This window comes from Pristis pectinata, chromosome 11 (assembly GCF_009764475.1).
Source record: "Pristis pectinata isolate sPriPec2 chromosome 11, sPriPec2.1.pri, whole genome shotgun sequence".
NCBI classification, from domain to species: domain Eukaryota; kingdom Metazoa; phylum Chordata; class Chondrichthyes; order Rhinopristiformes; family Pristidae; genus Pristis; species Pristis pectinata.
Window position 1 is genome coordinate 78,715,589 of NC_067415.1, and position 12,386 is coordinate 78,727,974.

Below are 12,386 nucleotides of genomic sequence, written 5' to 3' on the forward strand. Positions count from 1 at the left end.
TTGGCTTTAAGAAGAAAAAATAGCACATCTTAGATGGAGCTGTCTTTGAAGCTTAAATTCTTGAGCGTCATCAAGGTTGCAGAATGATCACAGCCCAAGGGGAGGCTCTTTGAGCTGTGCTCACTGCAGGATACAAGGTATTTGCCTAGAAATTGGATTGCACCTATTTTTTGATGTGGTTAAAATGTTGTAGTGTTCAGTGTTCATATCAATTCAGATCAATACTGCACAATTGACCAAAATCCATTGTGAGACCATGTTGGGGTAACCCGCACCCCAGAAAGTGTGGTGTGGAGGCACAGCAGTTAGTGCTGCTGCTCACAGTGCTCAGAGCCCGGGTTTCATCCTGACCTCCAGTGCTGTCTGCGTGGAGTTTACATGTTCTTCCCGTGACTGCGTGGGTTTCTCTGGGTGCTCCGGTTTCCTCCCACTCACCCAAGACTTACTGGCAGGTTAATCGGCTGCTGTGAAGTGCTGCTCAGTGTCGGTAAGCCGCACAAGAGTCAAAGGGAGTTAACGGGCATGTGAGAGAGTGTTGTAGTGGTGCAAGGAAATAAGGAGAGGGGGAATGGGACTGTTGGGTTTGCTCTGCTGGGAACCAACATGGATTCAATGGGCTGGAAGGCCTCCCTCTGTGCCATAATAAGTAAACAAGCACTAAAACAAGACTTCGGCATGGGAGCATGTTCAATAGGGCATCACTCCTGATGTTTCATTGGGGCAGTATTCAAAGAAGGGTGACACCACTTAAAGGCAGACCCCCCATGCCAACCACACTTTGGCTACTATGGAGGGGGCAGGAGATGCCGGGGAGAGAGGGAGAGAGCTCCCACATTCACTCAAGGGGACATTGAGATACATATCAGGAGAGAGGTCCTGTGTACCAGAGGGCAGGAGACGTGCTGGGGTCACAGAGAAGAGCCAGGGAGGAGTTGGTAGTCTCTTGCAGGGCCGAGATTCCCTACACTATAGGTCAAAGCTTGAAAGAAGCTTTGAGTCCTCACAAGATACGTCATGTCACCCACAGAGATCCTCAGAGAAAAAAGTACATGTTAGGCAGAGATCAGAGTTTTTTAATTGAAGTGCCAGTCTTCAGGAAATAGAGATGTTATAGCAAGTCAGTTTGGTAATTTGACCTGGGATTCATTCATCAGTGTGCTTTGATCAGTACAGGTAGGTTTGCAAAGCAGGGTATAAGGGAGTATTATGTCATCTGGATTCCCCTGACTGATTACTGGTGTTGCTAGTAACAACTGGTAATTGGAGAGGGGTTCCTTGCTTTTCACTGGGGACTAAGTACTAGCAGGCTTATTACAAAATGCTTCTCCTTTTGGAGAGCCCCTTTCGTCCCATGCTCAGCTGGCAGATGGGGCCGTGGATGTTGGCCGAGGATATACACCAGGAGCCGTCGCCTTCCTCCAGCTCCACAAGCCCTGCCTCGTTAGCCCTCATCCCCGGTCTCATGCTGATCTTCCACCAGCAAGGTTGTGAAGTGTGCAGCACACAAAAAAAGTCTCCACATCTGTAAGGTGTCTCCAGATGGATGGGCATCTTGCCCATCAATAAGTGTTTGGTCGTATCATCCTAATACTTGGGTGGCTCTTGAATCCATGCTCAGCTGCTGTAATAGGAGAGCACACTGGTGTGAGGAATCAGGGGAGTAGAGTAGTCATTGTCCCCCTTGATCCTCCCCTTCCAGAGGTTGCCAGCCACTGAAAAATGTCCACCAGTACTGACTTCCTTAGAAAAAGGAACGCACAAGTTTCTGGGAGAACTCAGCAGGTCAGGCAGCAGCTATGAAGAGAAATGGACAGTCGACGTTTTGGGTCAAGACCTTCACCTTTCACATCGCCAGGTCTAGAGGGTATGAGTTACAGGGAGAGGTTGGCCAGGCTAGGTCTTTAGTCCTTGGAACGTAGGAGAATGAGGGGTGACCTTATAGAAAAGTTTAAAATTATGAGAGGCATAGATAAGGTGGACGGTAACAGTCTTTTCCCCAGGGTAGGGGAGTCCAAGACTAGGGGAGATAGCCAGTGTAAAAAGTTGAAGGGACGGGGTGAAGTAAGAGCTGTCAGGTGATAGGTGAATGCAGGTGAGGAGGGGGTGATAGGCAGATGGAGGAGGGGAGAGTGGGAATAGCACCAGAAGCTGGGAGGTGATCGGTGGAAGTGACAAAGGGCTGAAGATAATGCAATCTGATAGGAGAGGAAGGTGGAGTATGGAATAAAGGGAGGCGGGAGGGGAGAGGGGAGTAGTAGGGGAGGGGAACCAGTGAGTGGAGTGAAAGCAACAGGATGATGGGTGTTGGAAGAAGTGGGTAGATCAGGAGGAGAGAAAAAAGGGACAGAGGGGGAGCAGTTCACCAGAAGTTGGAGAATTCACTGTTCATGCCATCGGGTTGTAGACTACTCAGGCGCTACACCCATGGTAGGACACTAGGGAGTGTAATGGAACAGAGGGACCAAGGAGTACAAGGGCATAGTTCATTGAAAGCGGCATCACAGGTAGACAGGGTGGTGAAAAAGGCGTTCAGCACACTCGCCTTCATCAGTCAGGGCATTGAGAATTGAGTTGGGACATTACGTTGCAGTTGTATAAGGCATTAGTGAGGCCACACTTGGAGTACTGTGTACAGTTTTGGTCACCCTGTTATAGGACCGATGTGGTTAAACTGGAAAGAGTGCAGAAAAGGTTTATAAGGACGTTACCAGGTCTAGAGGGCATGAGTTACAGGGAGAGGTTGGCCAGGCTAGGTCTTTAGTCCTTGGAACGTAGGAGAATGAGGGGCAACCTTATAGAAATGTTTAAAATTATGAGAGGCATAGATAAGGTGGACGGTAACAGTCTCTTCCCCAGCATAGGGGAGTCCAAAACTAGGGGGTATGAATTTAGGGTGAGAGGGAAAAGATTTAAAGGGAACCTGAGAGGCAACTTTTTCACGCAGAGGGTGGTGAGTATATGGAACGAGCTGCCAGAGGAAGTGGTTGAGGCAGGTACAATAGTATCATTTAAGAAGCACTTGGATAGGTTAGTGGAGGGGTGGGGCTTAAAGGGACATGGCCCGAACGCAGGAAATTGGGACTAGCTGGGTGGACACCACAGTCAGCATGGACTCATTGGGCCGAAAGGCCTGTATTCATGCTGTATCGCTCTGTGACTCTCTATGCTGTTCCTCTAGATTGCAGTTAGCCTCACCCTGGCAGTGGAGGAGGCTGAGGACAGACATGTCAGTGTGGGAATTGGGAAGGAGAATTAAAATGGCTGGCAACCGGGAGCTGCATTGAGGGAGTGGAAACCCTTCTTGTTCGTACATTTACAGGTCTTCAATGGGAACCCTTATGGCCCAGGGGAGCAGACAATGGGATTCTAGGAATGCTGGAAAATCCCATTCCTCACTGAAGTCCAAGTAAATGAAATCATTTCATTGTCAATGTGATACCTGGGTGACCTCTCCGATGCTGTGGTGTGCAGGAAATTATTTTGTATGGTGGAGATCAGAAGCATCCTGTGGCAAGGAAGTCATTGTAACCTTGACCTCCGCAGAGAGAGCAGTCCAGGGTCAACTGTGGCCAAAGGTCCTTCCATCTCAAACCTTAGAAAACCTGGAAATCCTTTGTCCAGAGCTCTAGGGTGCTGCGTCTCTACAGAATCTCCAGCAGCAGGTCTTTCACTGATGGACGTGCCTTTGCCTCACACCGTCACCCGATATGTGATCAACCATGCTTTAAGAATGCTTTCAGTAATGGAGTGCTGCCAGCACTGTCACCACTGAGGAACCATTGAATGAAAACCTCAGCAGCAAAAGAACTGGAGATAATCCTCCATTTAAGTACATTGTTGACATCGGACATTATGTGAACAGTCCCTTCTCTGGCTGCCCAGTCAGTTCTCCTGATGTCAGCAGAGTGTTGCTTTGAATAGCAAGAAGACTGGCAAAATGTTCTCCTAGTGAGGCTATTGCACACCATTATTATGTGCAGCTCTGTGTGTCAATTGTTGTCGGTGTGGGCAGAAGCACATATAACACAGATGTTGACGTCATTTAATGCATGCATGACCCAGGCAAAACATCAGGCACACAGATGAGAAGTGGTTAGAAATGTCCACTCCAAGTTCACAGCAGTGACAATTTTACCTGGAAATGATGGGTGGTGAGATTTGTTTTGGGTGAAATCAAAATTGGATTGCTTATCTCTGAGTAATAAAGCAACACTACATTGTCCTACCTGGAGCTCCAGACAATGTGTCTACAGGTTTCCCAGAGTAAATCTCACCACCCGTCATTTCCAGGTAAATTGTCCCAGTTGTGAAATTGGACTGGACATTTCTAACCATTTTATATATGGTGTAATACCTACTACCCAATCTACTGATGTTCTTCACAGAGATTATATTGAAAGTTGGAAAGGTACCTATGCCTTTAACTTAGTCACCTGTCGATTGTGCTAATTGCACAATTCAGTTATGACACATTGTATTCCCCTTCCAAAATTCAGTCTCACTGAACTTAAATTTCTTCCCCACATCTACTCCTCCCCCACCCACCCATCCCCCAATGGCCCAACCATTTTGTATTTCAAATGAGCTAGTCATTAAGAAAATTACAGTGTTAGCAGATACCCTTGGTTTGGCAGTTGCATCTGTAACAAAGTGCCTATATTAGGCTGAACAGATGATTATGAAACGATTTCCTTTATATGAAAAACCAAAAAAATGCTGATGTTGGAAATCTGAAATAAAAATGGAAAACGCTGGAAACAGCCAGCAGGACAGTCAGCATCTGTGGAAAGAGAAACAGAGTTAAAGAAACTTGAAGCATTTTCTGTTTTCATTTCCTTTGGGGAATTTCAGAACCTTTTAGTACCTTTCAGAATGTCCTGCAGTCAAATAAATAGTGAAGAGCAGTCACTACTGTAAAATGTTAATGAATAGGAAAAAGAATTGTCTTTTCTTTTTAAAACAATTTATTACTGATTTTTTTAAACATGTGCCCCTCTCAAAAGAACAAATCTCATTTTATGTAATGCAGATTGTAAAACGCAGTATACAACTACAACTTAAAAGGAAATACAACGTAATATCTCATTTGAGCCAAAGTAAAATGATACAGCCACTTTTGCTCAGTTGTTCAAAGTATAACCTTTGTCGCATCTTAAAAAAGTTATATACATCTTCCACTGTTATTTACATATTATTATTGCCAGTTGTTTTTGGCCAGGTATTTGCAATGGAGAATGCTATAATTTATCAGGTTTATTCAAGAACCATTTAGAAAGCCATTTTATGATTAGAAATAAATAAAACAAGTGGATAATTATCTTAAACAGATTTCTTTTGTGTTACAAAATCAGAGCCAGGTAGAGGTTATCCTTTGGTTTCAAATGCCTTCTTTAAATTAGTTAGCCCTTTATTAATAACATCCATACCTGCGAAATTCCCACTTAACTAGAAAAGCACTTTTACCACAAATTAAGAGTTACAGCATTATAATTCAACAGTTTAAAAAGCGAACTGCAGTCTTTTTCCTATTTTCTCCCAAGTTATTAAAAAGATCAGAGGTGATCGGATCGGGATCTCCACACAATAGGAACCACGATTTTCTTTGGATAGGACTGCCACCATATGCAAACAAGAGATAATGTTCCTCTGAAGCTTTCTGCACACAATACTAATCCAACATCCTGCGTCTAGCTATGATTAAACTGAATTCTCAACTGCCTGATTAGGCTTAAAACATAACAGAAGTTTATCAGGAAAAAAAAAGTCATGTCAAATTGTTCTTTATTTTAAAAAAACAATATATTTAATAAAACACAATAGAAGAATAGTTCCCCTATTTTTGAGTGCAGAATGAGACGTTCTATTCAGTGTCAGTGCCACTGTCTGTACAGTATATACACACACATATAAATACCTTTATTGCAGCAGTAGTTTTAAAGTGGAATGGAGTGCTAAAATAACTATAGAGTCAGCCTCTTGAGGATTAATCCAATTCCACAAGGCTTTGGTGATTTCCAATCCACGCAGAGGCTATTTTTGGCCATATTTATACACCACTTATCACCTCGCTGTGATGTTAAAACTGGAGAGTTAACTCCCGAGTCGGAGAAGTAAATTACAACCCTAATCGTACTTGGAACTGAAAAGTGAAACTCCTGTAATTTAGGGTTTCAAACCCAAGATGTGGTTTCCTGACTGTCAGGAACTTTGGCAAACATGACCTGAAGTCTTTCCTCCAAGTAATGCCATGTAAGACTGTCACAGGGCTCAAGAGGAGGAGGATAAGAGAACAGGGTTCGCCAGGGCCAGTCTAGATCAGCTCTCCAAAAATCTCAAAAGCAATTAATTTTCCATTCACAGAAAGCAATACAAAAGCACTCCAAAGATATGCTGGTTCTGCTTTGTTGCCTCATTAAGCTCAGGTAAGCTGACCCACCAAAGCAACCATTTGCAGTTGTACAGTTAAATTCAACACCCACATCCTGCTGATATAGACTTTCATAAAGTGATTCAAAAACCTCAAGTATTCGCTAGGCTGAATTCCCTTTCTGTATTCAGTAGATAATATTAGCTGTGTTAGTCCACATTGTGCCCTCTTTACTCAATGTCCTCAGCTACATTTACTAAACACTGCCAAGACCATACAGTGCTTTGGTCAAAACATAAGAGAAAGTTTTATCCTGTGAACTTGGCAGTTGTAAATAATATTAGCAACTACACTGTAGTGCAAGTGTGTCTATGAAATGGACGAGAGCTTAGTTTAACATACAGCAAATCTAAAATAATCAGGTAAATCAATCCCTATTATAAATTTCATAAAGTTTGCTTATTCAACACAGTTCCCAAGTCCCAGTGAGTATGTACACAATATACACAGTTCCAGTTTTCAAACCTTAAGTGAAAGTTATGCATTTCATTGAAACCTCCTTTACTCTAGACTGAAGCAAAGGAGCCCTGACAGCAAGGTTTACATAAACAGGAGCCTGGAGTGTTGTTTGAACAACAACATCTTCTTTATGTGAAGAAGAGCCGCTTCAGGGTGGATCCACGTCCTAGTTCTGGTGTCTTTTCATGTGCAGAGCTAAGTGGTCGGAGCGGGAAAAGCTGCGGCTACACACTGAGCACTGGAAGGGCTTTGCTCCGGTATGTTTCCGGAAATGGCGAGTCAGTTCATCCGAGCGCGCAAATCTCCAGTCGCAGCCTTCCCAGGTGCACTGGTAAGGTTTCTCACCTAGAATGGAAAGGACACTGGCATTAATTACTTTTCAGCAACATCACTAATATTCTGGTTGGCTGGCACAGTTATTGCATTTGATTAAAAACATGCAAGCGCCTCTGGATCACATCCATGCACAAAATCATGGAAATCTTCAGATGCAGTCAAGTTCAATCCAGAGACTACAGCTGATGCACGAGTGATGTAAAGTGTGGGCAAAGAATACTTGAATTAGACAGAGATTGTAAGATATGTTTATAAGAAATAATAGGCATCACCCTTTTTAGCATGCTCCGATATTCAATAAGGTCAAGGGTGACTGAATCTTGGCCCCAGCTCTAATTGCCTGCCCAATCCTCAACTCTGCCGGGATCCATTAAGGATAGGGTAACAGAGCAATTTAAAAATCATAATATTACTAGTCAGATTCAGTAAGGTTTTATTGAAGGGGAAAAAAAAATCACATTTGACAATTGTAATAAGTTTTTGAGTGTGGATTAGTGGAGCCAGTAGATGTAATGTACCTGGATTTTCAAAAGACTTTGGCTAAAGAAGAACTTACAGGTTTTTCACAAAAAGCAATGACCCACCGAGTTGAGGATAATATTTTGAGACAAAGAGGGGAATGGTTACAGGATACAAAACAACAGGAATAAAGGGGTCTCTTCTGGGTTACCAGACCCATTACTAATGGAATGTCACAGGTAAGTGGCCCACAGCTAAGCAGAATTTGCCTCAATGACTTAGTAAATTGGTTTATTATTGTCACATGCACTGAGGTGCAGTGAAAAACTTAGATAAAAAGAAAACATTACACAATGATAGAAAGGCAGAATGGGAAAATAAGCTGTGGGAGTCACATGTATGGATTAGGAATAGAGTACAAAATGGGAAAGTATGAGGTTCTTTTCCATTCTTCCTACCAAAGTTGACAGAATTTCCTCTTATATGAAGAGAAGCTGGTAAACGTTGGCAATGGGATGGGATCTGAGTGCAATGGTTCTGGGGAGATGTAGGAAGTAAACGTGGAGGTACATCACACAATTAGGAAGGCAACTGGTAAACTAGCCTTTAATGGAAGAGAGACCGAGACAAAATAAAGGAAGAGTCACTAAATAGGTGCAAGTTTTTGTTGAGACCAATTTGGCATACAGTGTGCATTTAGGCTCTATACGGAGGGAAAGGTCTATTGGACATGGAGGAAACCCACTGCATATCTACATGGATCTATTCCTGGAATGATTGACTGCCCTATGAAAAGCAGTTGAGAAACTCAGGCTTCTTACTGACTTGAGGTCAGAAGAATAAAAGGTGATTCCAACATACGAAACATATACCATCGAGGGACTGGCAGAGCAGCTGCCAAGAGGTTACTTATTCTCAAAGAGCAGAATCCTGGGATAAAGGGCTGGCCATTTCAGACCAAGATTAGGAGAAATTTCCTTTTGCAAATTGCAATTCTTTGAAATTCTTCAGTTCAGAGGGCTATGAATGTCCAGCTGTTGAGCATATTCAAGCCTGAGATAGATTTTGGTTATGGTGACGGGGCAGAATAGGAGGTTTGAGGCATGATCTTATTAAAAAGCACAGCAGACCCAAAGGGCCAAATGGCCCAGCCTTGTTTTTAATTTTGTATGTTCTCACTTTCTTATTTATATCTGCAGAAAGATGTAGAAACTGTCATTTTCTTGGATCTTATTCTTTAAGGAGCTTCTCTCCAAATGATTAGACTTATGCACTCCACTGACTGATTGGCTAAGAGTGAAGGAATTACCAATAAGTAACAACCCATGTTCAAGGAGATAAAAAATGTTTTAAAATCAAGTTTATGATATTTCCATCGAAGCTTATGCATTTTCACTACTTCACTGAATTTCTTTTATTAAGAATGCTGAAAGATGGTTTCTAGCCAAATTAGTGCCAGTTCCATTTTTAATAATGCTCAGTTATTTTGCTTTTTATTTTCAGGTCCCATCATGCCTCTAAGAGGGCTGGAGGCCACTGTGCCTTTACTGTTACTGTTCCATCCTCAGCTGCAGAGTTCAATTTTCCTCCTTTTAAAGCAAGACATCGTCCTGCAAGTATCACTGCAGTGATAAAATTGGACCAGAACAGCAAATTCATTTTTCCTTTAATTCTGCAACTCTAATATATAACATTCAAATATTTATAATGTTTATTATTACTTGTTTAGCTGATTTTCATTTGTCTTAGACATGCAAAATAAATTGCATACAATTTATAACAGACTATCAAAACTTCCTAGTAATATATAGGTCCATTTTAAAATATGGTTGCCTTAAAATCAAGTGCAATATTGCTAAGAGCTTGCATTTACATAGCAGCTCATTGTGTATTCAGAACATTCTGAGGCTTTGTTCAGCCAATTAATTACTTCTGAAGTCATCATTGTCGTTATGCAGATGTAGTGGTCAATGAGCATGTTGAAAGACTTCGCAAAACCAAGCAAAGTGAATACTCAGTGAAGCTATTTTGATTGTCTTGTTTGAAGTGGAAATATTGCTCTGGATACAACTCCTTGTTCTTTGGAAAGTGCTTCAAGATCCTTTCGCCCACCCAAACATGTGGGTGGAGTTTCCATTGAGCAGGAAAAGAGCAACATCTCCAACAGGATCTGGTGAAAAGACCGATTCAACCAGCTGGGCTTCAGTCACTAATGACGTCAAGCCTTCTGCAATGATATTCAAAGACTCACAACCTAACAACAAGGCTAACACACTGAAAACCAGACTGACTTTAAAGATCATATTCTTTAGACACTTTATAACCTTGTTGCCAAGTATGCTTCCGGTGCTGAAGTTTAATCCTAACCTGGAACAATGAGAGATCATTCCAAAAATGCAATGATAAATTCCTCCATTTCAAAGCTGGCAACAGATCCTCATGAAATAATTTAGGACACCTGCATCTCTGTCTAGGTTGAGTGAGCTCGGGCCTTTCTCTTTGGAGAGAAGGAGGATGAGAGGTGACTTGATAGAGGTGTACAAGATGATAAGAGGCATAGATCGAGTGGAGAGTCAGAGACTTTTTCCCAGGACGACAATGGCTAACACGAGGGGGCATAATTTTAAGGTGATTGGAGGAAGGTATAAGGGGGATGTCAGAGGTAAGTTTTTTTTTACACAGAGAGTGGTGGGTGCGTGGAACGCTCTGCTGGCAGAGGTTGTGGGGGCAGATACGTATATTAGGGACATTTAAGAAACTCTTAGACAGGCACATGAATGATAGAGAAATGGAGGGCTATGTGGGAGGGAAGGGTTAGAAAGATCTTAGAGCAGGATAAAATGTTGGCACAACATCGTGGGCCAAAGAGCCTGTACTGTGCTGTAATGTTCTATGTAACACTACAAAAAGATATTTGAATAAATATATGGATAGGAGGGGCTTTAGAGGGATATGAGCCAAAGATGGGTAAATGGAACTAGCTTGGTGGGCACCAGGGTCGGCATGGACAAGTTGGACCGAGGGGCCTGTTTACATGCTGCATTACTCTATGACAAGAAGAATATTGTGCTTTAGCTGGTAGTAAGGGTATATAAACAAGTGAAAGCGTGTCTACTGCCATTGATTCTAAAACAATGCCTCACATACTTATAAATCACAATATCAGACAATAGCTGCAGGTGAGAGAGAGACACTGTTGTTCTCATTGTACTTTAATCAGCCAGAAAGATCCTCAAATCCCCTCACTGTAGAATCCATGCATGTTATTATATATCTGGGTTTAATGCCACTAATTTTCTTGGAAGATTAATCCATTCGAATGGTTACTGTATGTTGACAGGTTTTTTTTTTAATTAAATTATTTTTTTAAATTTTAAATTTTATTTACAGCATGGTAACAGACCCTTCCGGCCCAACGAGTCCACGCCACCCATTTTTTAAACCCAAATTAACCTACCCGTACATCTTTGCAATGTGGGAGGAAACCGGAGCACCCAGAGGAAACCCACGCAGACACGGGAGAACGTACAAGCTCCTTACAGACAGCGACGGGAATCGAACCCCGATCACTGGCGCTGTAATAGCGTTGCGCTAACCGCTATGCTACCGTGCCTTTCTACATCTCCAAACTTCTACTTCAACTGAAGTTAATTATAGCCACATAACTTCCCAGAACCTGTCAACACACAGTAAAAATCCTTCCAAAGCAATTTGCAAATACTGTACAAATCCAGGTTAAGAATTGGTACTGCAGACAAACAAAACAGTCTACAAAACAGGAACAATTTCAGGCATATAATGTCTCCATCGCAGAGACACATCTGAAGGCACTTTATCAAGTTAGCAAAGTTAAATCAGTAGCAACAAAAGCCCCAAAGTTTTAAGGAACTGTAGGCTCTATTTATAAAAATGAAAATGTACATAATACATTGCATATTTTATTACAAATCACTAATATATAGCATCACTATGCTTTATTCATAATATATACACTGAATACAATTGATGCACATCCTTGCATTCATTGCACCAGAAATTCAATGCATTCTCTTACAATGTGCCAACTGGAAGCACACTGTATCTATTTTGAATAAAGTTTTGAAATATAAAAAGAAAAACTGATGTAATGCCAATATCGTGTATATCAAGTGATATGGCTTGGAATAAAACTGAGGACCTGAATGTTCTGTATTATATATAGCTTTCTATTTTTTTAAAAAACAGTTGTCCTTTTGTTTCAAAATATACTTTATTCATTTTAATATACACAGTAAGTACGATTAATACATGGTTCTTTCAGGGTAAAAGGACATTCTTTAAGTATTGATAGGGCAAAGGAGTCGGTTGCATTGTTAATTAAAAGTAGTTTTTTAATTCTATATTTCTTGTAAATACAAAATGGCTTTTATAGATCGTAACTTCTTTTGCAGACTAGTTTACGGAGAGAATTGCAAAAGTTGACTACAGTCACATGACAGACATGAGTCATATGTAAATGAGGTGGGTTGTGGAGAGGCAGGGAAAGAGTGCCTTCCCTGGAGAAAGGCCAGGAGTGAGCCAGCCAGTCAGAATTTTTCAGTCCTTCACTGACCTACACATTGACAGCCGAACAGCGTTCAACAACTTGGTGGGCTTTCATATCTCTCAGTTAATGGAAATCAAGAAAACTGCAGAGGCTGGAAATCTGAAATAAGAAAAATTGCTG

General features: G+C 41.7%; 1 protein-coding gene across 2 annotated transcripts in view; it reads right to left on the reverse strand.

The window, feature by feature from the left end:
* Positions 1-4,956: 4,956 nt before the first annotated feature.
* LOC127576251 (Krueppel-like factor 5) overlaps positions 4,957-12,386 on the reverse strand; it is a 52,046-nt gene continuing 44,616 nt past the window's right edge. Inside the window, exon 4 of one of the 2 annotated variants that reach the window (XM_052026715.1) lies at positions 4,957-7,231. In XM_052026715.1, the coding sequence (XP_051882675.1) occupies positions 7,053-7,231 (179 nt within the window). In that variant the 3' untranslated portion in view covers positions 4,957-7,052. The remainder of the gene's footprint in view (positions 7,232-12,386) is intronic. The other variant, XM_052026716.1, reaches the window with a different exon arrangement.